Source organism: Apteryx rowi, unplaced genomic scaffold (genome assembly GCF_003343035.1).
Source record: "Apteryx rowi isolate R43461 unplaced genomic scaffold, aptRow1 scaffold_46, whole genome shotgun sequence".
Classification (NCBI taxonomy): Eukaryota; Metazoa; Chordata; class Aves; order Apterygiformes; family Apterygidae; genus Apteryx; species Apteryx rowi.
Genome location: NW_020450716.1, coordinates 2,593,854 through 2,621,152, shown reverse-complemented (window position 1 = coordinate 2,621,152; position 27,299 = coordinate 2,593,854). Strand labels below are relative to the sequence as shown.

At 36.8% G+C, this 27,299-nt stretch overlaps 1 protein-coding gene across 13 annotated transcripts in view; it reads right to left on the bottom strand.

Annotated features, from left to right (window-relative positions):
• Positions 1-27,215, bottom strand: part of SYNJ1 (synaptojanin 1) — a 68,743-nt gene extending 41,528 nt beyond the window's left edge. For 6 of the 13 annotated variants that reach the window (XM_026077731.1, XM_026077733.1, XM_026077736.1 and 3 more), the window contains exons 1-10: positions 26,100-27,215; positions 14,174-14,260; positions 13,506-13,773; positions 10,857-11,082; positions 9,460-9,543; positions 8,619-8,680; positions 7,924-8,020; positions 6,502-6,671; positions 3,752-3,833; positions 838-990 (exon numbers count right to left, since the gene is read on the bottom strand). In XM_026077731.1, the coding sequence (XP_025933516.1) occupies positions 838-990; positions 3,752-3,833; positions 6,502-6,671; positions 7,924-8,020; positions 8,619-8,680; positions 9,460-9,543; positions 10,857-11,082; positions 13,506-13,773; positions 14,174-14,260; positions 26,100-26,223 (1,353 nt within the window). In that variant the 5' untranslated portion in view covers positions 26,224-27,215. Of the gene's footprint in view, positions 1-837; positions 991-3,751; positions 3,834-6,501; positions 6,672-7,923; positions 8,021-8,618; positions 8,681-9,459; positions 9,544-10,856; positions 11,083-11,575; positions 13,774-14,173; positions 14,261-14,888; positions 15,083-25,309; positions 25,379-26,099 lie in introns of those variants that run through there. The other 7 variants (XM_026077738.1, XM_026077737.1, XM_026077744.1 and 4 more) reach the window with 7 other exon arrangements.
• Positions 27,216-27,299: the final 84 nt, after the last annotated feature.

The following is a 27,299-nucleotide window of genomic DNA, read 5'->3' as shown; positions in this document are numbered from 1 at the left end:
AAATTAAAAGAATGGAGATCAGGGAATGAAAAACAGAGCATTCTTGAAGATATGAAATTGTATGAAAAGAAGTTCTTGATGGAACTAAGGGCAAAAATTGCTATGGTTCAACATTTGTTTTTCTTGACAGATATCACCTGATAAAAAACAGGATTATGGAAAAAAAACCCAACATTGTTAAAAGAAAAATAAAGACAGCATTAGGAAATCTGAACAACTCAGGCATCAAGAAGGACAAGCTAAAGAGAAAGAGAGCTTTACTTTGCAAATGTAGTACAGAATGTGTTATCACAGCACTACAAAGGAAGGAAGAAATGCAATTTGGTTTTTTTTTTCCCCAGTAATTGCTAAACTAGAAAGAAACAGCTGGAGGAACTAAACTAAAAATCACCCAGCTATGACCTGTTAAAATTAACACTGTTAATAAACACGAAAAGCATGAACAATAATGTCCAGTGAAGCACATTTTAAAAGAAAGGAGATATACTGAGTGAAACTGAAACAACAGAAGGCAGAGGTACAGACAGAAAACTGAAAGTATTCAAGTAAACTAAAGCTGATTTGAATATACATTTTTAAGAGCTGTGATGTAAAGAACTAAATGTTTTGAGCCTCATCCTTTTATCTGGGAAGCATGGGCATGGTTGAGAAAGGATGTACTGAAACAAGATCTAGTTATCAACATAACGAGTTTTTTCATATTAAATGTATTTTATCTTTTCAGAGTTACACCACAAGCACAGTTTAAAAAAGAAGATCTTTTAATTATTATATTCATGGCACAAGAGAATAAACCCCACTGAATACTGCTAAAACTTTTATTAAAATGTACATTACCTTAGCTTTTCCTTCAAGGGCTCCAGTTCCAGCATATATTTTACTGACAGAATCACCATTCACAGACCACATAGATCGGAAAACTTCCTGAAAGCGAGTAACCAACTGAGGCTTCTCAGCTAATCCTAATACCTCCAGTTGTTTTGTTAGCATCTGCAATAGTTGAAGGCAACATTTGCAAAAGAAAAATCTTTAAATGTATTTATTAAAAGGTACATTACATTTTCTCAGCAAATACACACACAAAAATTTGTTTTATATATATAATTCTGAAGAAACTGACACCACGCCATGTTTATAAAGCTGCATCATACATATGATTTTAGTACCAGCATCTTCTCTTTTTAGAAGATAGATAGCAATACAGGGAAAGAGTTATGTAGCTGATTTGTGAATATTTTCATCTAAAAATTCTATAGTTACAATGTAAGCTATTTTGAGTTCTCAAGTCTTCCCACTTAATTTAGAATTAGAGCAGTTCATGCTCTTTCCAAAAAAAGCGTAACACCAAACATTAACCTCTATTATGAAAACATAAGAGAAACAGAGCTCTGTGATACTGAGAGAAACAGCAATGGCTTTTGTCATTCATTCTATATTCACACTTAAATTTTTCCTGACAGACTGCAATCTTTACCCTTACAACCAGTAGTAGCTGAATGGATTTTCCACAATGCTTTCTACACATTTAAATGCAGCATTATGGTCATGGATGTAGAAATGCAATACTGTTTTTTCTTAAAATCACAGTTTATGGAATAATAATTAAAAAAAAAAAAAGCTTCAAGTAAGTTTCTAGGATTTGTGGCTACAGACATATTACAGAAAATAAACACCAAAAATTAAAACTAAATAAAAAGCTATTTTCAAGCTTTTTAAAAAATCTTTAAAACCTCCTGCCCAATGGCAAGGAAAAGGAACCTAAAATGATCAAGATAATGTTAGGTAAAGAAAAAATTCTGAAGGTTGGGTAGTAACTGATAAAAGTTAAAAAAAGGAAACTTGCAGATGAAATTAAGTAGAAATAAATAAATAAAAAAAAGAAGCTTCACGAACTGGCTTCTTCATCTCATAATTCTAGCTCATCAACCACAGCTCAGTACTTGGCATGTCAAGAGAGTATCTGTCACACTAAAAAAAAAAACCTAAGAATTTAAATATCTAATTTAAATACAATTTTAAAACTAAGTAAGCAGCTGGTGAGGACTTAAAATTTTGCTTCTTCTTAATGACTTTTGCACTTCTAGCTCTCATTTTAGCTGAAATCATAATTTAGCTCTCACCAATGAAGAGTTTGACACACCTGCTCTAAAGAAATTTGCAACTTTAAGCCAGTTCTAAAAAGGCAGGAGAAAGCAAAATTTTGACCTCTAAAGCTAAATTTGCCGTTTGAGTTAAATGCGTACAAAGATTTGTCCTTGTGCCTATGCAGTCAACTGTTAAACTCTGGTAAACAGATTTAAGATCAGGAAGGACTTTAAGGTCATCATCTACCTTTCCTATGGCAAAGTCAATAAAGGATGGACAGATATCTAGGCCACATAACGCAATACAATGCTGCAGGATTTTCAAAACTTTCAGCTACTCTTTTCCACGCACAGTGAAAGAAAGAAAAGAATAAAAATTCTAAATCCCACAAAAATGAATATAATTAGCAGGTACTAAGAGATGTGAGCTTTTTTTTCTTAATTTTAGGAATTAAATGTGTGATCCTTTGTGGTACATACAGAGCTGAAACACTGAAAAAAAGCTTTACATCTCTCAAATTGTGTTTGCATCTGCTCTTGCATGCATTGATGTTGAATATTAAGAGAAAAAATGTTACAGTATTTAATATAACGTAATTTATAACATAATATTTAACAATTTAATATAATATATGACATAAAGGTAAACAGCTCAGTATTTCATTTCACTAAAACACCATTGAACTGGCAACAGTGTTCAATAGGTAAATGCAGTAGCAAAGCCCTACATATTCCAGAGTTAGAAATATGTTTGTTCTAAGGCCAATGGATTTTGCAGTTCTGTTGGGAATTCTTCCCATAGATGTTAAAACAGGAGGGTTTTAATTTAAATAAAATTCAGAACAATAACAAAAAGACAATCATTTTACTTAGTTTAATTTTACAGTTCCCACAATTTTGCATTTTTAAACATTTTACGGTTTTTACCTTTAGGAGTCAAACTCAATTTACTAAGATGAGTGGAGCTGTCAAAAATTTTTTGAGAGCTATTCTTTCAGTCTGCCTGAAAAATCCGTACCATGTTACTCCATCAGTTCCGATCAGGTTCATGCATTCAACCTCTGCTTTATAAGCCTGCAGGCTAGAAGCTTTGTTTCAAATGCAAGCCACTACGCTGAGGAACAACCCTGCAGGAGGACTGAACTGCAGAGTTAATTTCCAAGTACAGAATCTGAGTGTGACCAAAGCCTCAACCACAAATTCCCTCCTGAAGAATTCACAGCACAATGCTGTGAAAACATGGACAGACAGCACTGGCAGATACTGAGAACAGTAATACCACTGTGTGCTGAGGAACTTCATCTAAAGGAGTTATTGTCAATGCAAGCATTTTTGTGAAGGACAACACCACTCCTACCTCCTCTGGAATCGCAAGCCTGAACCTTACAGACAGAAGAAACTGACACCTAAAAAAGCATGAAGCATTTTTAATAATGTTACATGACTACTATGTAACTATAACCGCTACACAGCTACTGCTCTCCAAACAACCAAGATTTGGTCGCCCACTGAACGACAGTATCATGCTATAAATCACACTGCCATCTATCATACACTTTAATTCATCTCTCATATGGAAGACGATGCTAATTTTACAATTTAACTGCTACAGAAGTATCAGGAACAGTCCAGATTCTCTATCTGGAAATCCATGTTATTTTTCCTACCTCTAAGCCAAAGAAAGCCTGCACGCTGTTTGTTCTATCCAGACAGTCCAAGCAATTTGTTCTGACAGTACCACTTTGAGATCTGTGCCAAGAACAACAAGAGAAAGAGAGAGAGAGAGAGAGAGAGAGAAAACAACTAAAATAACTCATTTAACACACACATCATCAACAAAGGCAGGGACATCAAGATCTGAACCAGAATAGCAAATCAGGGTATTGTCACTGCAATGTTACTGTCATAGTAAGTATGTTTATAAATGCATCAGCAATGGAGGGTTAGCTCCGCTAGCAGCAGTGAATTTAGCAACAGTGTTCACTATACAAAACTTATTTATTTTCTGCAGTAAAGCCAGCGTCTGTTCAGTTTTTCTGCATTTTTCCGACTTTGCTAGATGAAAGCATTATGCAGGACTAAGAACTCTTTTCAAACAATCCAACTAACACATCTTCCAAGAATTTCAGAGGCACTCAGTTAAAACAAAAACGAGAAAAAATATTATTAGGACAGTTCTTTGATTTGTTTAACTAAAATAAAAGTAACAAGAATTTGTGATAAAATTAAAGCCAATTTCAATCCCTCATTACTTTCTCTTTCATCCCCATATAAAAATGAAAAATAAGTCTCTTCCTAGTTTGCCAGATGCTCAGGCACTCTTAACTGCTTCCCTTTCTTTGAAAGAAGCCCATTAATTCATGTTAAAAAGTTGTCAGAGTAATCATATGAGGCAATTCCCATGTTCTCCTTGCCTAGCCATGAAGATAAACCTTTGATGGCTCTTCCAGTGATTCACAGCTTTTCTGTCTTTCATCATTCCCACTACACGCTTCGTTCAGTTAAGTTAGCAGGGTTTCCTCACATCTACACTACTTGGAGTGTCTAATCAAAAAACGTGGGAGGTTTTGAAGAATGTTCTCCCAGATGATTTTGAAGAAACTTCCTCCAATACTATCTCTGTATTTCATTTGAAATATAAAGCAACTTGCTATCCATATTAGAAGAAGAACTGACATTCTTCAAAAGAGATGCACTGTGAACTTATAAAAATTGTCTCTAGACCTTCATTAATGTAATTCCTAAAGCTGTCACGAGTCATAGCCTATTTTGCTTTAGCGCTGTTGTCAGTCTTTTAGACGAGTGATGATATTATTTGAATCTCTGTTAAGACTAAACGCTATACTCTCATCACGAAGCATCACAACACTTCTATAGCTTTTGCAGAAAGGTCAGTGAGGTTTTTAGGTGAAGGTGGGAGTCTGCATCTCCTAACTACCCTCCCACTACATCCATTCTTACTTGGGTCTAGCTAAGGCCTGCCCCAGGGATTTAACCCCATGGCACAGGCTAGCGCACAGAGAGGCACTGGAGCCCTCTTCTCCTCTCGCACCCCAGCAAAAGATGAAGACGGGCCCCAGCACAATCCCCTCGCTCAGCAATTCTCCTATTTATGGAAAACCCAACTCAGTACCTTTGCTCTGGCATTAGTTAAAAGGAGGAAGAGCGCGAGAGGGAGAAGAGCAGGAACGTTGCCTATTTCCAGCTTTGCTTCCCTCTCCCTGGTGAGGTGAACACAGATTTGCTCTAGAAAGAGGGATGGGGAAAATGAGGACAGAAGGACAACGAAGCAGGAGCAGGCAGTGCAGAGCAGATGACAAGACATGCGCCCCAGCTATGACGGCAGCTACGGAGCCTCAACATTCTGGTATCACATTAATTTACAATTGCAGTGGCGCTGGCTAATGTCCATCTCCTATCTCAATACTTCTGAAAGTAATACACAAAAATGTTTTCTCTAATAAAAGTTAGAACTAAAAATATTTTTGTACAATTGGAATTGCGTGACTTAAAGTATGCATCAGCTGCTAAAAACCTGTCTCTCTCAACTGCGTTTGTCTTGTCTTCCACCATTAGTTGTATCAGAGTAAGTAGTTATTTTGGCAATACTTTTTATACGAATTACAGAAAGTGCAGATTGTTGATCAAAATTAAGAAGTAAATCTTGTCTACAAGGCTACTGAACAGCTGTTTATTTTTGCACCAGGGCATTTCAACATACATTTTTTGCATATACATCCCATTAAGATGATTCCCTGTCTAATTCTAATTCTCTTCAGTGACAAAATCTGTATTTTAAAGCCTCTGGAAGCCATCTACATTTGACGAAAATCTTACACTACTAAGGTATTACTACTCATTACTGTAGATTTTAACACATACCACTGTTGAGAATCATTCTTATTTTGCAGAGAGCTGTATCTGTCAAATGGGGAAGCCAGGGGCCAAAAAATTCAGGAAAACAGATTGCACTGGATGTCAACATTTAAAATACAACAGAATACAATAGAAAATGGTATGCTCCATCACCAAGGAAAATATGTATGAAGTTATATAAGAAGAGGGAAAAAATAATTCATTCTTCTATCCCATGTGGGTATACCCAAAAACAAGCGACATTGCCCATGTTCACCAAAATAGTGAGTTCAAAGGGCCAGAAACTAAGTCATGCTGCATCAATATCTCGAGACATCTTAAAGGAGATTTTCAGAGTACATTCAAAACACGGCAAAATTTAAATAGAGTAAAATGATAAGTGATTCGTATTTCAGTTGCTGAGCATCATCTTGGATACGACAAAAAAATACATTAGAAATAACTGGAAGAGTTTTTTTCTCTCATCTTCCTGTTTAGGGGTAAAAAACACCACAGAATCATCATTTAATTTGAGGAAGTCACAGAAGTTATACAAACAAACCTTTTAACTTCCTTTCCATCAAAATAAAAAAATCCACATTCCAAGAATTTCTGGACTTGCGGTTTAAGCACACTGTGTAATTTTTCTGCCTTTCCACCTTTAACCATTTGATGATAGTCAAAATTCACCATTTTGATATCAGCTGAATGTTCAGATGCTTTCAAGTGGCTCTGATAATATAAAAACAGAGGAAAAAGGTATAAATATACCAACAGATGAACAATTTAGAGTAGTATAAGCTAAGTAAGATGCTACAAATATTTTTAAAGCAATTTTATTAGTGATCTTGATTATCACATGCTTTCTCTTAGATAAAAATTAAACCATTTTTATCACTACAGTTCAAAAAATCATTTTAACACTAAGAACTGATTAATACTTTACCTGTGTTTTTTTCTTTTCTTGCCACAATCCAAATCATTTCTTTCCTACTATACTAAAGTTACCGAGACAGTATCTACAGGACAATTTCTTCCACTGTTAAAATGCTTCACTTTGCAAAGAGCTGTACGAGTTGAAGATCCCTTTCACTAACAGTCACCATCTTAGACATACCTGCCAGTAGTGGGGACTGAGTAAATGTGCCACAAACTACTACAGACAAAGCCAAATTATTTAGGTTGCTGTAGAGGATGGTTTGAGCAAAATTTCCCCTAATATTCCCCGAAAAATCCCAAAGCGCTCACACAGTCTCTGTGGGCAGAGTTGTGAGCTGTATCAGTCATTAATAAACATCTGGGAGCAATCATGTCAGGAAAGGGAAACAACACACGACTACTGACATGTTCCCTGGTTTCAAATAGAACTTCTCAAACCGTCAGCATGCGTGCACTACAATAGGACAGTTATTTTTAACCTACCTAGGAAGGATTCGTGAAAATGGCCAGTTACAGTTAACAGCATCTGAACAAGCATTTCAATTTAATCATGAAGCAGCTTTTAAGCATAAATTGATGGATTCATCTGCGATTTTTTTTTTTTAATACTAAGGAATACATCCAGGAGTTCCAAAGGAAATTAAAAAAAAAAAAACACACCACAGTATTAAATAGCACAAGTATAATTTATCTATTCACGAATGTTACAGAGCAAACAATATTTCCTTTATAAATAAGCCAGTAATAAGTATGAAATGTGAAAATAATTGAAAAATTCTCAACAGTGCCTATGTTGCTGTTAAAATTTTTCAGTAAACTAACTGAGATGAAAATAATCAAAGACCAATTGCAAATACAGCTTTTAAAAACTCATTTCATGTTATGCATCTTAAGCAGTGCTTTAACAATAAATACAATTTTAACTACAAGCAGTAGTTGCTCCAGGGCATAGCATATCTGTTTCATTTTGGAAGGCTATATAAAAGCTTCAGAATGAACAGGCAAATTCCAAACATATGCACAGTGTGAGAATTGTCACAATTACCTGGAAAGCTTTGCTTAGCATGTGCTCCCCTTCCTTTGCCCCAAGTAAATTTACAATAATTTGCTTGCCATATAAATTTTTAAGTGTTCTGAAGTGCCTGTTAACAGAAGAAAAAATTCCACACTCATATTCTGGCATAGAGAAAATTAACATGAACACCTGGAACACTGACTGAGACACTAAAGAAATGTACTGGGTACCCTAATAAATGCAGCAAGCCTTTTAATCATCTCATGCCAAACAAACCAACATAACCGAATAATAGCATACAGCAATTGACTGCTATTTAATTAGGAGAATAGCACCAAAAATGCTGCTTAACAAAATACATTTAGTTAAAAGCATAGGACTGTGAAGTTGAAGTGTGTCATGACAGGCATGAAATCAAAATACAAATTTCAATTTTAAACAGACAGCAGCTGACAAATACAGATTATTTGACGTAAACATAATATGATTTTTGTTCTCAATTTAGCAAAGTATTTTAACTTTTCTTCAAACTTTTCAACAAAACACTCAAGAGCACAAGCAATCCTGTAGAATTTTGCAAAAACTGCCCAGGTAGTCCCCTGCTATGCTGAATCACACTTTTGTATAGGAAAAGCCTGCTGTTTGGAATAATATATCCTATCACACAGAGACATCACTTGTCAGTGATTTGTAGTACATCAACAAAATTCAAGACATCACTTCACCTGTCAAAAGCCGGCGCATTCGCCTCAAAACCCCTTGACATTCTGACGCGATGAGATCCGACCTATGACATTAAGATTACATCAAGTTATTTGTCTTCACTCCTTCAACTAATCACTCTTTAAAGATCTCTATTAATCCTAAATGTGATTAAAAATTCATTTCACTTCCTAAATGAAATCCCCAAAATCTATTTTGCTTCCTATGGTGTGCACTCTTTTTATTGGCTTTACTTAAATTCCTCTTCCTTTTTCTGAAAAATAATTTTTTGATTTAAGATATTTAGTCATGCAATCTAATTATTTTGTGTTTTTGGTAAAAGGTATGTAAATGCTTCAGTGGTTCTACTGCAATATGCTTGTATGCCTAGTTTAAAGAACCTAAAGTCAGTGTGAGGCATGAACTTTTTAAACCCTTTTTTAATGGTAGTAGATGCTGACACAATCCCCCTTCCAAGAAAACTAGGATGTAGTTATATTACAGTTACTCTTGCTTATTGACTGATCTATATCGACCTTTTGAACAGACTCATACTCAAGAACAATTCAAAAGAAACCAGTCTCCTTGGGTGCCCTTAAATTAAGGCAGCAATTTAGATTAAAACAGAAAAACTCATAAATTCTATGACAAAACATTCAGAAGGGACAGAGAGCATGTTTAATTGCTGGACAAACTAGCATTCAAGAGTAGCAGGCCTGGTGAGTTAACAACAGGACCAACTTGCTCCAAAAGGACAATCTCATTCAGATAGGTTACAGTGCAAAAGAGTCTAAAGGCTACTGTAAAACATTTAAGAACCGCAAATAAGAATTATCTGCATATTTATATCTATATCCTGCTTACCTGCAGGCCTGGCTGTTCCCAAAATAATGGGACAGATCCTCGAATCTGTATGAAAGATGACACAGAATCGTCTAAAAATATCACCTGTAGAGGAAAAAAAAAAAAAAAAAAAAGAAAACCCATATTAGAGAGTGAAACAAGGTTTTAGGTTTTTTAACCTTAGCTAAACATAAAGTGAATTCAATAATATTTACATGTTTCATATTCCACAGTACAAGCTAAAATACCTGTTCTCTTCCTTACACTTCCCCCCCCCAAGGAATCATGATTCATGAGGTCCAAGGAAAAAATGCAAGCTTTTATTATTTGGGCCTGAATGGCTTCAGTGCTAAGAATAACTTTTTAAAAACTTGACAAGACCTTCCTATAGACCTTCTGCTTCTCATATCACAAGTCCCAGGACAGTTAAACTGTAAACAGAGATTATCCCAAACGTTGAAATTAGTGACACAGCTTGAGAAATGGAAGACTGAAGGAGACAAAAAAGAAGTAAGCTGGTTCTGTGAAGGGGTTAACAGGGCCTATGCTTGAGACATACACGAAAGGGCCCAATGCGCAGAAAATAACCATGCAGCCTACTCAGAACACATGCACAGATTTTGTTTACCAGAATCCAAAATGCAGCTGCCTATTAGGTATACAGGAAAAGAAACTTTAAGGGGGATGATATGTCACAGGCATCTAGTAATGTCAGCCTGACAGGAAATGTGGATAGAGAAACTGTAACAACAGTGTGCTGTCTAGACTCCTGAAATTTGATGTGTACAAGCAGCCATACCTACTTGCAAGAATACAGCTGCAGGAACAACATCTTGGTAACAAGGTTATCGTAAGAAGCAAGCAAAGAAAGGGCAGCAAAGAACAATTAATAGCTTCTTGCATTTCTGTATAGTAAGGGCAAGGATATGCAATCAAATGCAGTGGAATTACAGGGGCTTTAAAAACTACCTTTCAGCTGAGCCATATTAAGTAACCATAGGAATGCTCTTTGCTTGCCCCAACTGCAAGATAATATGCATTAGCCAAAATCTCTTTTGCTTATGTTTCTAAGGTCTTTTACTTACAATTAGCTCAGGCTAAAAGGAATACACAGTCACCTACAGCTCAGGCTAAAAGCAAGAACAGTCACCTACAGCAATTCAGCTGATAGATACCAACCTGTTAAGCTACCATAACTCAGACCCATTTGTGCCCTTACCCTAAGTAACAAGGAAAACCGAGATCATCAAATTATATAACCTACTTATATTCTTTATTTAGCAGCAAAGAAACTATTCCAGTCTATGTTGGTTATGGATATGACCTGTGACCTGTTGATTTAGGGCAAAAAACTATCTGCACACTCTTGTTTATATTGAGTTTATCAGCCAAGCAATGTGAACTCTAGTGTAACATACCTGCTCTGTTTCAACAAAATTAGCAACATGACCATCATCGTTTGTTCCCCGGACATTAAACCTGGTCCCAGCCCGTTCACAACTTAGTCGTGAAATAAGACAAGCTTTTGCCTGCTTGTGAGCTGCATAAATTGTCCTTATCTCCACTCCTCCACACATGAGACGTAATAACCAGTCATCACAGTTCACACCATAGTGCTTCAGATGTAAATGCAGTGATTGGTTCCTATCAGGAAAAAAACCCAAAAAAATTACTTGAAGGAAATAAAGCACTACTAGGAAGGAAATAAAGCTAACTACTAACTTCCTATACCCACTACCAAAAATAAGAAAAGGAAAATATGCATGTCAGAGTGTTTTATGACAAAACTCTTATTTAAACATATTTAAAATAGCACAGTTTACAAGAGAACAGGATAGTTTGCACAGTGAGAATATGGGGTGTAGCCATGAATTTTAATGATCTTAAAAAAAATAAACCATATAGACTCTTGCTCTTTACCCAGCAAAAAGCAATACTCCAAGCTTGTTTATATTTTTCCACTCAGTCTTGCTTTGAGAAGCCAAAGCTTACACAATCTAAGAAAACAAAGCCAGAATTCCAATTATGGGGTTACTTTTTGTGATGGATAGACTCAATTTCACAACACACCAACTAAAAATAAAGCTAGAAAAAATTCTTGCCAACACATATTGATTTTTTTTTTATTATACGTCACCATAATGTATCAGTGACTTCTCTTGCACAGACAAGCTTCCAGGAATGCATTCATAAGCAACTGATTTTCAAATTTCTGCAAATATCAGTTTCATGGTTAAGTGCTGGTACATTACATACTGCATATAAACTATTCTAATACCAATCACTACTCAAATGAAAGAAAGATCCACAAACTGGATATACCTGTGTATTAAGCAGCACCAATTAACACTGTAGTAAGTAAGAAAGATTAAAGTCTGGGTTTCGTGAGATTTTTTTAAACTCACTCTACTTCTTGCTTGGCTTCTGATCTTCTATGGAAACATTCACTTATTTAAAAAGGAAGTAAATTTTCTGTATAGCAAAGAAAAGTAAACCCTAGCAAGACACCTGGTTTTGTCACTGCCCATAGAATTCTATCATAATTGCAAATAGCATATTTAATCTAGAGGTTGAAGGTATTAATTTTGATTTTGGCCCTTTCATTCTAAACTTCTGATTAAAAAAAAAATTACATCTGGACTTACCAAACACCTCATATGCTTTAAATAGATTCATTAATGAAGTTCCAAATCCTGCGGATCAAGTATGCATTAATTTTACAGAAACGTGCACAGATACATTACAACCCGAGACTGAGAAAGCAAACCGTATTCTTCCCTGGGCAATCTGAGAATGGAACTTTTCTACAGAAAAAGCCCAAGCAAGATTACTGAAATGCCTAAGCAGAATACTTTCTGTTACTGGCTTTTAGTGTTTACATGTCTCCATCTTGGAATCTGGGACACTTCATCTACCTCCTTTTAGGACTGATCCTTTCTGAACAAAAGCCAGGTAACTTAAAAAGTTTTAGGACATGGGACAAAATGAAGACCCAGCTGATCTGAATAGGATCAGGAGGCATCATCACTTTAAGCCTTGAAATAGATCCATCAATGGAGTCCAGTCTTTTCCCAGAGGCAAAGAGAGAGGCAAATAGTTATTAGCCAGAACTCCTCTCAATCCACATCACAGTAGAAGTGTCTCTGAAGACCAGAGCTTCTTTTCTGTCTTGATATACATATTTAGCCTTATATAGCAATCTGAGCCTACTCACTGTCTGACCAAAATAGCAGCAAACGGTCAACGGACACGTATCTCAGGGCTGTTTTGGTGTCCCGTATATTGAATGGCAGAGGGGGGCACTGGTAGCTTTTCACCTGTTCAAAACAGGTACTCTCAAGCCTTCAGAACTTTCCCGAGGGTCATGGACAAATACCAGGTTTTTAACAACGGCTGACAACATGGGAGCAGGATTTGTTCACCTTTCCTAAATGACCATATGTATCACTGACATTATTTAAGCTGCCTATTGGCAGAAACAGTAGTAGTATTTCTTTTACCAAGAATTCTCTGTGTGAAAACCTGCACTTTATTCAAAAACATTCTGTAAAGAGATAGTGTAATTATCTGTGTAATAAAACTTTAAGTCCTTTAATATGCTAGAGAACCCAATTGAAAACTACATATAAACACCACACTGTTTTAGAATCCAGAATGCTCAGATGATTAAAAATTCCTTTAAAACTGCAATACTCCATTAATTTCTTTTAAAATTTTCACACATTTATGAAGAATTAAGAGATGTGAAAGCTGAAATACAACATTATGACAACTGTTTGGATCAAAGTACATCACAAGCAGTAAAAGTCTGTTTCTTCCAATAAAGAAACTCCAACTGGTTCGGAAAATGTTATATAATTACAATTAATTTTTTCCTTAGATAAAATAAACCTTAGATTAAATAATCCTTGGAGTTATAAGAATGCAATTCTAGCTAATCAACATTTGTGGGACAAAGATGTACATTTAAGAGCTGATAAAGACAAGGATCAAAACTTGCCATAGATTAGTTTGTAAAGACACATAATATTTTATATCACGTCTGATAAAACACATCGTGAACTCACCAGAAAAACCTATTGTCAGTGGTGTGCTCTTGCATGCTGCGGTGAGCATTGAGACTAAGATCTAAACTAACACCAGTTGCAGACCATGCAAAATAAAAGTTTCCTGAGTTCAAAACTTTGCGCACTTCTGAAATACGATCTTCATCTGCTGGATCAATTCGCAATGATATGAATTCGGTGGAAGTAACCCGAAAAACTTCAGAATCTTGAATCTTTCCCACAGACATGCATCCAGTTACTAGAACCAGATAATGTAACAATGTGTCTCCTGTAAAACCAGAAAAGACACAAGTAACAGAGTAAATCTTAGTGGGGTGTGAAGTCAATGTATTTATATTCTTAAATGCCCATGACCTGATCCCAATTTGGCCAAAATAGGTGCAAACAGAACAAATACCAAGAAGCCATTCTCAAATTCTACAGAAGTAAGGAAATACAAATAGAAGAAACCATGCTGAAAATAATAGGGATTGTGAAAATGGAAGTTATTTTTGTCTACGCTCACATTTCTGGCAGTGCTCCAAACTTATGAGTTACTCTACAAAGACGAAAAATAAAACAAGAAAGGAACACAGTTCCTGTCTGAAGATTCTGTGCTGTACAGTTTTACAGGAGCACCAGTATTTCTTTTCACAATTCAAAATTAAAATTTTAAATAATCTACTCACCAAGGTTTAGTCTTAGTACACCCAAGAGCCCATATGCATCCATTACTTTGGAGTAGGTACTCTTGATTGTATCTTTCTCTGCGGATGCTAGGAGAGAAAACAGAGCAGCTTGTGATGGAAAAAGACTGTACACTATACCAGGAAAAATGAGTCCACTATAAACTGAAAATTAAAAAGATCACAGCAATAGTGCTGATGTGAAATTCCTGGAAAGAAACCAAAATGTATTAACATACATAATTTTAGAATAGAAAATGAGTATTTGATTTTATGACAAAGTAGCATCATGCTACTTGCATGGACTTGCAAAAACTCTAAGTAGTACTAAAGCAGAAAATTGGCATCTTTAACCTCATCATCTACTAATATGCAAAGCACCTAAAACACAGGTACATTATTTTCATGAGAATGCTCTTCTGTAATTAGTTAAAATTAGAGTAGTTTTAGATGCTGCTTTGTTCCAAAAAACATTATCCTCCTTCTCCAAGAATAAAACCATGAAGTGGCAGTACTATTTCCAGATACCTGAACTGCATTATCACACTGGTAGTTTAACCAGTTTTAGATATATTCCAAGCAAAGCAAAAGTTTTGCATGGCTACAAGATAATAGTATTTAAAAGCCATGTCTTAGACAAAGGAAAACACAATTTTCGTAAACATTTTTGAAAATTTTTAAATTAGTAATATTTTAGAAAAAAATAAATCATATCTACCATTATTTATGCAGCAGGGGGTCGGTTTTCATGTACACTTTAGAACTTTCATCTGCACTTAAAACACAGGTGAACAAGCCTGACCACAGAGCCAGATGACAGGGATGCTGCAGAGCAGAAACGGGATCCCACTTGCCCTGAGCTTTTGTTCATGACTGTGACTGCAACTGAAGTGCAAAGACTGATAATTCCAGCTGTGCCACTGGATCCACTGGAATAGAGATTTCTGGGTCACTAAAGATCAGCACTTTCTCCCTCCTCTACGATAACCTGTTAGTTAATTTTCACTTCAACACTAAAAAACAGATTAACAATTTGACATAAAGAAAAGTGTAAATTTAAACACGTATTACTCYGGCATTCTGCTGCACTCGATTTCACATTAAATATATTCTCTGGGGAAACTGCTATTGTGTGTCTTTCTAATGAGTATTCTCTAAGCTCAACATAGTTCTAGCTGTGCACAAGTCTATCCCTCTGTTAAAATGTTTTCCAGTTCTATTATTGAGGAAGTGGATCAAAGCCTCAATACAGATGAAGCAATTACTTAACTTCAGCCTGAAATTTAAGCTCATCCAATGTTTTATTAAATGCACTTTCAAAAAGCTTCTTTAACTATTTATGCTGATATACTGTATTCCTGTAATCCAGAAGCTGAAGATATAAAATGATAGCAGCATGATTCTTCCCAAAGTCATCATCCAGGATAAGTGTTATGAATCACAGCTAATCTAAACACCTGATTTACAGATAGTGATAATGATTTTGTCAGCACTGCCAAACCACGTTCTCAACTAGATCACCCTTAGCCTGGAAAGAACAACTTCTAAACATCAAAACCTGGTTCTTCCGATCAGTCTTCCCAGTAAGTATTTAATGTCAACGTACTTCTCTAAACTCAGCTTTCTGTAACCAGAAAACTGCCATGTTCTCCTTTCACATTCCAAAGTATTAATAGAAGATGAGATTTTGTTTCAAAGTAATGTATTTTTGCAGGATTTTTCTTAAGGGTGCCTGGCAGCATTTAATGACATTTCAAAACAACAGCTTTTCTGTCTTCTGGGGATTTATTTTATTTGTTCCATTGCACAGAATGCCCATTATTCTTGCTAAGCCTTAGTAAGTAAATGCCCAAAATAAATTAACTCACTCAGTTTGCAGATTCTGATCTACAAAAAAGGCTACTGCTAGTAAAGCTGCAAAAGGTGGGGAAAACAAAACCACAAATGGAAATAGAAAAACTTACTACAGCTAGTCAATTTTTGTTCTTTTAATCAGACATCAACCAAAACCATCCAGGTTTCATGTCATGTGATTCAATTACATTATGCCTAATAGAGTGTGAACTCTGATCAAAGCTTTTCCCCATTAGAGTGTAAGTATTTTCTGTCTCTTATGTGGACTGCCTCATGCTAAACTACACTTTTCCTATCTGTTTTGGTGGCCAAGCTCCCCAGGAGAAAATGACAAATGTTCCACCACCTAGAAAGTTCAGTTCATCCGTCTTGCCTCTGGCCCATCCTCATCTAGCCCAGATTTCTGTGGCAGCCTCCTCAGAATCCGATTCTAGGTGCAAGATACATCTAAATGGCCCCATAACAGGGCAGCTGGATGTGGAGGAGCTTGTTCATTTGACCTCTACAGCTTAGCCGTAACATGCTTGTACCACCCCCCGTGAGGCACATCATGCCTACTGTGAGCTATGACTCTGTATTATACTTCAGTTCACAGCACAAGTTCTCCTTCGTTGAGGACRCCAGTTTGAACCTAGTAGTCAGCTTTCACGAAATGTGCAAGAATTCTGAGGCATTTACTCTCAGTCAGTGATGACTGGTATTGGTCAATGTAAAAAACTGTGAAAGGGATAAACAAATCGGTATCACACAAGCCTCCTTTCCTTAAGAAACCGAGCTAAAAAGAAAGCAGCAACAAAACTAGCACCAAGTGCAGAAAAGACAGCAGCTGACACTCATTCACGATCAATCCTACAGCACTGCATTGCTCTCTTCACTATCACAGAGGCATGAGACCCATGCTATGTAGTGATTTTTGGGTTGTTAACTGCATCAATACTCCAATTGCTTTCAGGATAAAGCATACTAAAGGACCTCCCGTGATCACTAGTGCTACAGCATGGAGGAAAACTATTTGTATTTTGTGACAACCAAGATGAAATCAGGACCAGGACACAGCTTCGCTGCACTCCTTCCCGTTTTCTTCCATTTGAACTGTCGGGGGCTCCCTGGGGCTGGTATCAGCTGGGGCTCCAGGGGCCGGCAGGGCAGGGCCTCACAGCCAGGGCTCATCCCACTGGGGGCAGCATCAGCCCCAGGCATCAGGCACCACAGTGGGGCTGTGGCCAGGCAGGGCTGCAGCCGGCTGGAGCCTGGCACCACTACAGCGTTGCAGGGCAGGGACCGACGGTCCCGGGCTGGGCTGAAATGGGGGCCTGGGGCTAGGGGAGGCGCTGGGGTGGGAAGGGACAGCGAGGGCTGGGGGTGCCCCCAGGGCCTGGACACGAACAGGCAGTAATACTATTAGAAGAGCATACAAGTGGCTGTAGTGGTTTATACCAAAAGTGTGGTTAGTTCAGTATTCTGTTACTGGTGGTGAAATAAATAAAAAATAATAATAATAAAATAAAAAAAGAGAAAATCCCACCTAAGGAAGTGCATAAAAATAGGGTAACTTCTAAACATTTACAAGTCAAGAACCTCCTAAGCCAGTATCTCCATAACTACTAGCCACAGGAATTCCTTCCATTTATAGGAGATAAAAGAAAAGCAATCCTCCAGCCAGAGTAGATTCAGAGTGAAATCCATTACTGACTGCCTCTGCACATGAAATTTCCCATTTCTAGAGTTACCAAAAACCTAATGAAAAGCTGCTTCATTAAAAATCGACATCTGCCACCTTAGCCTTCATGCCAGCATCTACTGTACGGAGACCTTTTTTCTCATAAAAACTGAAGGGTCATAATGATGCTCACACTGCTTAAATTTGTGGGTTTCCATATCACTCAGTATCAGTGTAAAAAATGAGGAGAATCTGAACAGTTCCAGAGCGCATTATAAGTATTGCATTTAAGGGTTCCTTCTCTACCGATAAATTAAGTTTATCTCAGTTCCACAAGGATATATTCTCTCTCTCACTTCATTCAGTATGTACACAAAGTCATCAGATAAAGCTGGATACGCAAGAGGGCCTGAAATTACAAAAATACATGGCTGAGATCAAACTCTACAACATCTTATATCTACTGCATGCAAAGCCAACTTCCAGTTTCCTCTGTGACTAGATGAAGTTATCAACTTGGTGAACTGCAGCTTAGAAAAGTTAAAGCACAGCAAGGCTAAGATAAGCCGGACAGGAAGAGAAAGAACATTTCCAAGCCCATTTCCTCATTTCCTCTGTAACAGTCTTAGCAAATGGCAACATCTCTTCTCAGAACGGTAGGTTGGTCTGCAGCTGTGAGAACACTTCTGACTTTGATTTATGAACTTCGTATCTCAAAAAAAAAAATGCAGCTAAGGTAAGTACACACTCAGAAAAACATGAAGTCCTAGGACTTCATGGTCCTAGGAATGAATCAGCCTACTTCTCCTAGAGAAACAGACTTTTCTGTTTATTCATTTTTAAATAGTGGGAGGCAAGGAGATAAAATTGGGACTGTCTGAAAAAGTATAAAACTATGTCACTCACCAGGAAGAATGAGTTAAGACGCACAACTTCTGAGGGGAGAACTGAGCACCTGGGATGACAACTCTCATATAGAACTTTGGAACTAACAGGTTCAAAATTATAACGGGTAGAGGCCCGTAATAAGGGCAATAACCAGTAGGCATAGTGCAAGCATACATGTGTCTGTGTATAAAGTTGTACACAAAATATTATTAGGCAGTATTTCTTCTATTATTTTCTGTCAGTTGAGACAGTAAGCAGAACAGAAATTAAAAGCAGCTTCAGCCATTGAATCTAATTAGATGTAAGTCAATTTATTTCTAAAACAGAAATAATGATTTGCTATTTAGTAGTACAAAAAAAACCCAAAACCCCACAACATTTTTAGTGCATTCTTGTTGAAACCCAGTAGGCCTCATTTGTGGTATCAAGAGAAGAAGAAGAAAGTAACTTCAAGTCAATCTTTACTAAAAATTAATAGCTCATAGTATTTAAAAATTGTAATATCTCACTGTTTCAAGTTAAATCACTGACTCTCATGTAAAAGGTGACTAATTAAATTATTTTTAAAGGATTATGTGAGCCCTTTTGCTGTTACACAAGTGAAAGCTCATTAAAAATCCTATTTTCACAACAATTTGTTCAAAATTTATTCTGCTTAATTTCCAATAAAAAATGAGCTTGACAATTTTTACAAGAATTACAAAAGTAAGATCACATTAAAAGTTATCATTTAGGCTTTCTACAACTCCACTCCCTTCTTGGTAGGTTCCCAGGTGCCATGACAACACATCATGAGCGAGGGGCAACAATTCCCAGCTACAACATGGGACATTGAGACGAGCAGTATAAGACACACTCCTGAAATTGTGTGTAGTTCCTTCAGAAACAAGACTATTCTCATTTAAGTTAGAAGAGCAAAAGAGGAAAAAAAAAATCATACTACTGACACTTTCCAAAGTTTAAATCTAAAAGTTTTATGAATTATTTTACACAGCTTGTTTTTGCACTTTAAAGATTGAGGTCTTCGAGCTTTTTCTCAAATTAGGAAAGTTAAGAAACTTCCTGTATTTAAATTAAAGACAACACTTTAATATTACCACATAGGTGAGAGATTAAAATCAATTATGAGAGTGGAGTTACCACTTCAGCTTAGAAATCAACCAATCGAAGGACCATCTCCGAGTTACTTTCAATATTTTTTTTGTTTAATGAAGTGAAGTAACAGATGCATAGAAAACTGGAAGACAGCTATTTAAATTGGCCATGTCATCTRATTTTTACTTTGCATTAATTAGGGTAATTTTTTTTCATTCTATTTGCACAGTTTGGATTATGAGATATCATTATTCACTCTACAGAGACATTTAGATGTTACCATAATCTACAGACATCTTAACACTGAGGGGAAGAACCCCCAAATAGCAAATCACATCTACTGAAAAAAAAATCAGGTTTTACTTCCAGATGCTAGCAATTACATTTAAATACTACACACCAGTAAAATTACCATTTGGAACAAAAAAAACGTAACAGATGAGCAAATAAAAGGTATGGTTGCTTCAATACAGTTTTTCAGTACTATGCAAATTTACTATCATTACTTCACAAAATGTATTTTTTCAACTAATATCACTGAAGAGGGGACAAAAAACAAACCAAGAAATAAAAGCGTTAAATACAGCTGATCTACATAACAGCCTAAAAGTACTTGTTTTGCATCAAATTTGGGTTTTTTTGGCCCAGTTATATGTTCACAGTTGAAAACAAAAAACAATAGCACTAGTAATCTATAAAGATATTTTTCTAATACTGAATACTTTAATTAAAGTACAAAAAATATGAAAATGCCTGAAATGCATGAAAAAGCCTACTGCTGCAATATTGTCTGTACAAACCAGTTCAATGCAGATTAATTTGCAAAACTGCACAATTATATAACTTTCAAATTAAACAGGTGATAGCATGCACAAAAGTTACCAAATTATCTCAAATTTAGGAATGATAATTAGTTTTTTGAAAATGATGCCTGGTAACTCCAGAAATATGTAAACTGGGCTTCTTAGCAGACATATAATTAGCAAAAGCTATCATTTGCAGGATATCTAATAAGGCTAAAACAAGACCTTTACTATCACCCTTGTGCCAGCATAGGAAGGAAAATTTACTGAATTCAAAAGGGATTGCATAAAGAAAATTATATGTTCCCACTGAAATCCCTTCTTAAACTCATAGAAAGGGCAGGGGTATAGATACAGATTGGCCTTTACTACTGCTGTAAAGCTAGTCTGCCCAAGAGTCTGAAAGGTTTTTTTGCCTTCTGTTATGAGCAACCTTCTTTCTAATGTTTCCAGAACTGTGGACCAAATTCTTCTAGCTCCATCATGCCATTCAGAGAGGTTATATTCCTCTCAGACAAAGGTTATTGCCTCCACCAATCTGCTGGAAGAATTCTTACTGTAAGCACTGCCTGAACTTTTCAGAGTGCGCTAGGCTAGCATATGTCATCTTCTGTTTTGTCTGAAATGCTTGGAAGGTGATCAGCTGAGCTTCTCCACAGCAGATTTGGAAAAAAAAATGTAAATTGTGGCAGAATTCTGGGAAAGGCACCTGATGACAGGAGGACAGACAACAACAACTTCTTCCTCCGGCACGGCTGTTCTCAGCAGCCACTGCAGCTGTGAGCCTTCTCTGAGGCTTCTGAAGTGTTTTAAAGATACTGTTTAAAGGGAAGGTGTAGTCCGGAAGATGACACTTTGTCAAAACARTAATAACGAAGGGAGGGAGAAACTGCTGCTTGCCATTGCATCCTAGTCCTCTCATACTGCCACATGTGATTAGCTTCAGACGACTGAAATATTACATCATAACACACTCACAAATTTTTTCTACCACAGTCTGCATTTGACCTTTCCTCTTTCACATAAAATCTGTTTCCAGAGGATAGATTACCTCTTGAAGAGTTTTAACTCTTAATATTATTGTACATTTCTAAAGAGATGTATATAAACAAGAAAACATTTATAATAAGCTTAAGTCCATCGTGAAAAAATGCCATGTAGATTTTTTTTTTTTTTAAATCTTCTCCCCCTATTAAGGGGATGCAGTTCCACTCAAAACTCAGGATAAACATTATTTCAGCAAAGACTTCACACAGTGGTGGGTTAGTAGTGGTTGCAGCAAGCAGCATTGAAGAAAAGAATTCTTGTTGCAAATATACCTTCCTTAATGATGTACATAGAGCATGTGCTCAACAAATATATCTGTCAGTATGTTTCTTTTTTGGGAATCTAGCTTTCCTACAATATCATATTAAGTTAAAGTCTCTTGCAAAATGATGATATCCAGTCTTACAGTTTGGATAAATGTAGCATATTTGCTATTTTCTCCCCCCCCGAAATGCAGTGCTGAAGAATTTTCATTTTAAAATAATTTATTTTTAAGTGGAGTATGCATGGGTGATAAGAGTAGTGTTGCTAAAATTGACCACAATTCCAGGGTATCTGCTGCACATGTGTGTTATTATCCAGTTGTCTCCTAACAGCTCTTACTTTATCTAGCTCTACAGAAAGCTCAGGGTGGGCAGCGTGCCCTTTCCTGTTCACACCTGCTCTCTTCTCAGCTTTGACACAAGACACAAGGACGTGCATGAAGCTCCAGCTCTCTTCACTAAGGCCCCACTGTTTTGCCAGATGACAGAACCTTCTCCTTTCCTCACTGCAGGGAACAGAAGTAAAGACAGCTTCCCACTCGTTTCATTATGACTCACTGGAGAGGTGCAGGGAGAGAGAACACCCTCCTGTTCAGTCAATGAATTGTTGGACGGTAGAGATACCTCATTATAAACTCCTATTTCAAAAACAAAACAAAACAAAAACTTGTATACTTTATATGCTAAATAAAAATATAGATCCAGGACATCCTGCAACTATACTATAAACAAAGAAGCAATAAAGCGGCTGACATTTAAAACTAAACGCTCTGACAAGGCCTTGAGGAAAAGTATTTTGGCAAGATCCCTTCAGACTTTAATATCTTGGCTAACCCAATACTGAGCTGATAAAAGCAGTAATAAATATATAAAGGCAAGTGAAGTATTTCTCTGATACGCAAGCAGGATAGAAAACACTTGCAACAGAAGAATGGCTTGGACTGCTTCCATTTTATGACTGAATGGTTACGCAACATAACTACTACGAACTATCCCGTCTACCCTCTTCCTTCCTTCCATTCTACTTCGTTGACTTGAGTAACACATTCAGTGCAAATACAATATGCACTGAACATCACACAGTATGTGATCTGTATAGGATTTCATACAGAGACCCAATTAAAACCTCTGAATCATCCTGCAATGCTTCATTGAAGATAAAGGGAATGAAGGTTAATACTGTTATCCTTCCCCCGGCAAAATGACAAATGGACTTCCTTTAAGATGACATCTGAAGGATCAGTAAGCCTTCAGCAGTCCTTTCTCTTAGTCCAGTTCAAATCCAAATTTCTGTACATGCATGCCCCAAAAGATGTAGTTCAATAAGGCTCTCAGAACTGAACCATATGAATTGCTTTTAATGCTAAAGTGTATTTCATTAGCATATGCAAAGTGTTACACATTCTACATATACCTAAAAGTTATTATCGTGCGTAAGGGTAAACACCTTCATTTTATCTTCAGTGTTTATTAAAGTCTTTTGAAAATTGCTTAACAGCTTGAGATGAGTATTGCTAGTTTTTTTGAGCCTAAAAAGCATTACCATGATCGGCAAAAAATATAGCATGTCTTTAATAGTCTGTAGTGATACCGTACTGAATTTGAACATACTTGATCTGACCGCCTTTCTATCTATGTAGACAAATTTTACAAACATCTTGGGAATTTTCCCAAAGGGCCAGTCTTTCATTAACTTTGAAGTTAGGTTTGTACAAATATCCAGAGGTTTGCGAGGCTTGACTAGAATCTTCTGAAAAGTTTCTGTAGCATGACTAAAGAGATGGAGAAGTAGCATTTACAAAACATCCTCCAGCACCATTAATTCTGCTCCTTTAAGTATGTATTAAAAGGAATATATTTCAGGAGCTAACAGTAAGTAGAAGAAAAACCTCTGAGCAAGAGGACTCTACCCTTCTTCTGTCAGTTCAAGGTGATTTGAGAGAGTGATGATTGATCTTTCAACCATAAAAAAAACCCAACAACAACAAAACCCCCACATGATTCGGTGCCTAAAGAGTTTATGTGCAAACAAGAAATTAAAGCAAACCAACACAAGACAATATGCATTAGGAAAATAAGCCCATTTACCAGATGGAAAGAGAGATGCAGTTTACAAGTGAAGGTTACTGAAAATAATATTCAGGAAAATTACTTATAGCTAAGTATGCATATTTACCCAGTTGTAACATGCCAATTAAAATACCAAGGATAAACACACTATTACTAGTACAGGAAAGAGACTTGAGAAGTTCCTCTGGGTTCTGACTCCTCTGCCTGGTAACAATATGAGGCATAGAAGAGGGCTAGAACTTCAATATGGTTACAGATTTTGAATTTTTAGAGAATGTTTACCAAGGTACCTTCAGTGATGTAAGTCATAGTATAAGAAGTGATTAACTTGCTTTCTTTATTGAGCTTAACTTTCAGGAATAAGTTATTTTCAACATATTGCTCACTAAGGAACTTAAACATCTGCATTAATTACTAAATACATATTAAAATACAATTCTCCACAATTCTTCAAAACATTCTTCCCTTGCTTATGTATTTCACTACAACTGTTCACTAGTCTTACGACTGGACACTTGCTCACAACCCACTGCCCACTACACAATGCCTTTAAAATACTGCTGGCAAAGTCAACCAGATTACCTAGATAAGCAGTAAAGAAGCTGTAACAGGAAAAAATAATCCTTAAAAGACAGGAGAAAAACACTCGGGTATGTTTTTCACCTGGATAATCATAGATGTTAATTATCGCCATTACGTGAACCATGCTGGTATGTCCCATCACTACGCCTCTAACAGTTAATCATAGTTAGTTCAAATCACACATTAACTAAGGTGCAGATTAAGCTGTATGCTAGAGAGCATTTGCTTGTAAGAGCCTGTCCACTACAGATGACTCTGTAGCCCGACTTCTTAAGCACTTTACACAGGACACAGGGAGAGCCACATGCCTTAGGAAAGACTATGCCACAGCCAAGGAGCACACTCACGTCTAGAAGAGCCAACAGCAAACACTGAAGAAAGGAAATGCAACTTGAATCCCGCTCTTCTTTGAAACTCACATTTCTGAGTCTTGTAAGAGTAGTCGGGCAGTGGGTTAGGCCCTCACACATGAAGTAGGGAATTCTATGATCAATCCCTGCTGTCAGAACCGTTAAAGTTATATGCAGTAATAATAGTTTCCTGTGTTTTATCCAGTCATAGGGTAGGAATTATATCCTGGGATTTACCCTTCTCAGGTGTATACCTAACCATGGGACTTTTCCACTTTCAGCCTAATGAACCCTAGAATTTTTGTAGCACAGCACTAGATCTTCTTAAGAACGCACTCCCCATTCAGCCCACTTCATAATCTCAAGGCAAGAGCACCTTTCTGAGAGGCTGATCTTTGAGCCCCCTCAGACTTCAGGCAGTGAATCAAGTCTCCCATTTTCTGAGCATGCTAGGCTAGAAAACCATGAACAGGCATCAGAATTGATTCATCGAAAAGTTACTGATTCAAAAAATACAACCACAGTACCTCAGCCTTCTATAAAGGACAAATGCAAGCCTGGAAACCCCTTTGCAATCAAGTGTTCAGACTTTCTTACTGAAAAATACAAACCAAACTATGTTTTAAAACCTTAACTATTTGATAGTTCTATTCTGCACTTTTCATTTTAGCATCCTCCACCAAATGTGACTTACAAAAAAGTTTTAAAGCACAAGAATTTATTAGAAACATTTAACACAGTCATCACTGAAAACGTAAAAATGACTCTGCAATGCTGAACACCTTACTCCAAATATTTACTCATTTTATTACCAGATGAACTAATACAGAAAGAGTCTGGTGATGGGTTAAAAAAAAATACAGGGACAAAATAAAGCTAGAACTTAAAAAGCCACCAAAAAGTCATCACACAAAATGAGATAAAAAAATTAAGATAATATACCATTTAAAAACATAGAACTTTTTATTATGAAGTACAACATATAGAATTTGCTTTTCACCGAGCTGTCATGTATTCAGAGAAAGTTGTTCTGAACCAAACGCACAAACAGATGTTGATGGATCTTATTAGCAGAAGAAAATTTAGCATACATGAAAAAATATGTTGATGAAATTTAATTAAAAAGGGTAAAATTCTCTCTCAACAGATAAAGATATGAAATTGTCTTTTCATTTAAAGCAGAAGCCTTACCATTAGCAGTTAAGAAAACAGAATAGTTGTTTCTTCTTTATATTCCATAAATAAAAAAGACACAGCTTACAAAATGTCAAGTCAGCCAACTTTTTACATTGTAGCTATCAAAACATATCAACTTACAGAGTACAGCCACAGCTCCAGATTCAAACATGAGACATTCTTCTCTGTTTCTGGTTTCCACTATCACACTGAATGGAGGTGGATCCAGCTTGTGATAGACACGGTATCCTTTACTGAAAGCCATTTTGCCTTTCTCAGAGGCTGCCCTGTCCAACACAAGATGATGTTAGTGAAAGCTTCTTGTGCTTCCAGATACCTTCTGCAAAGCAGGTCTGACTTCCATCCTTTCCTAAGAAATGTATGGGTTTAACATAAAAAAGGTATCACACTCATTCTTTTTACCTGATGAGTCTTTTTTTTAATCACATATTTCAAGTGTATATAAGGAATATTTAAAGACAACATAACCATATTTCAAAAATGTAATTACTCAGATATAAATAAACCCCAGAAGGCTTATTTAAAAGCTTCTCTGAGAGAACCAGAATTTCTTCCACAATATTTAATAAATATGATTTTTTTAGAAAAACAGAAAACACTATTCGCCTGTAGTCACCACAAGCACATAACAACTGTCTTACTCATAAGCTAAATGTTGAATGAAGAGGATCAGAAGCCTGGGCAGGCTTCAAATCTATGAAGTATTTTACTGATTCCGACCTTGTATAAAAGGACAGTGTAGCTTAAATACGAAAGCTGTTAAGAGGTTTTAAAAGATCAAACAGAAATGTTAACCTGCTGTTGTTGTTATAATGAAAGCAGGGTTTTGTTCGGATTTGAACCCTCCCCTGCAGCGGCCAATGAATGAAACATTGCAGTATTGTACTAGCGAAACTGCCTAAAAGCCCTTAACGTAAGATCTTCCTTTAAAATAAAAAGGGAAAAGAAGAAACTATAAACAAGAGAGAGACTGGGCAAATTTTAAGGGCTTAGGCTAAGAAAATACACAAGGAGCCAACTTTTAAGGGATTAAGCTGAGAAAAGATATGACGAAGGGAGGTTTTCGCTGGAAGCCGCGAGCGGGTTTCCTCCCTTGTTCCTTCACTCGAGCTCAGTGTCGGTAACCCCCGGCGCTGACAGCGACACGGACTTTATACCTCCAACACAGAACATGCCACCCCCCCCTGCCCCGGCCCCGCCGCCCTTCCCCGGCGGGCGGGAGGGACGGGGACACCAGCCGCCGCCGCCGCCGGGGTCCCACCGTCCGGCCACAGGGCGCCGCGGAGCCGGGCACCGTGCCGCGCAGGGAGGCGAGGCGAG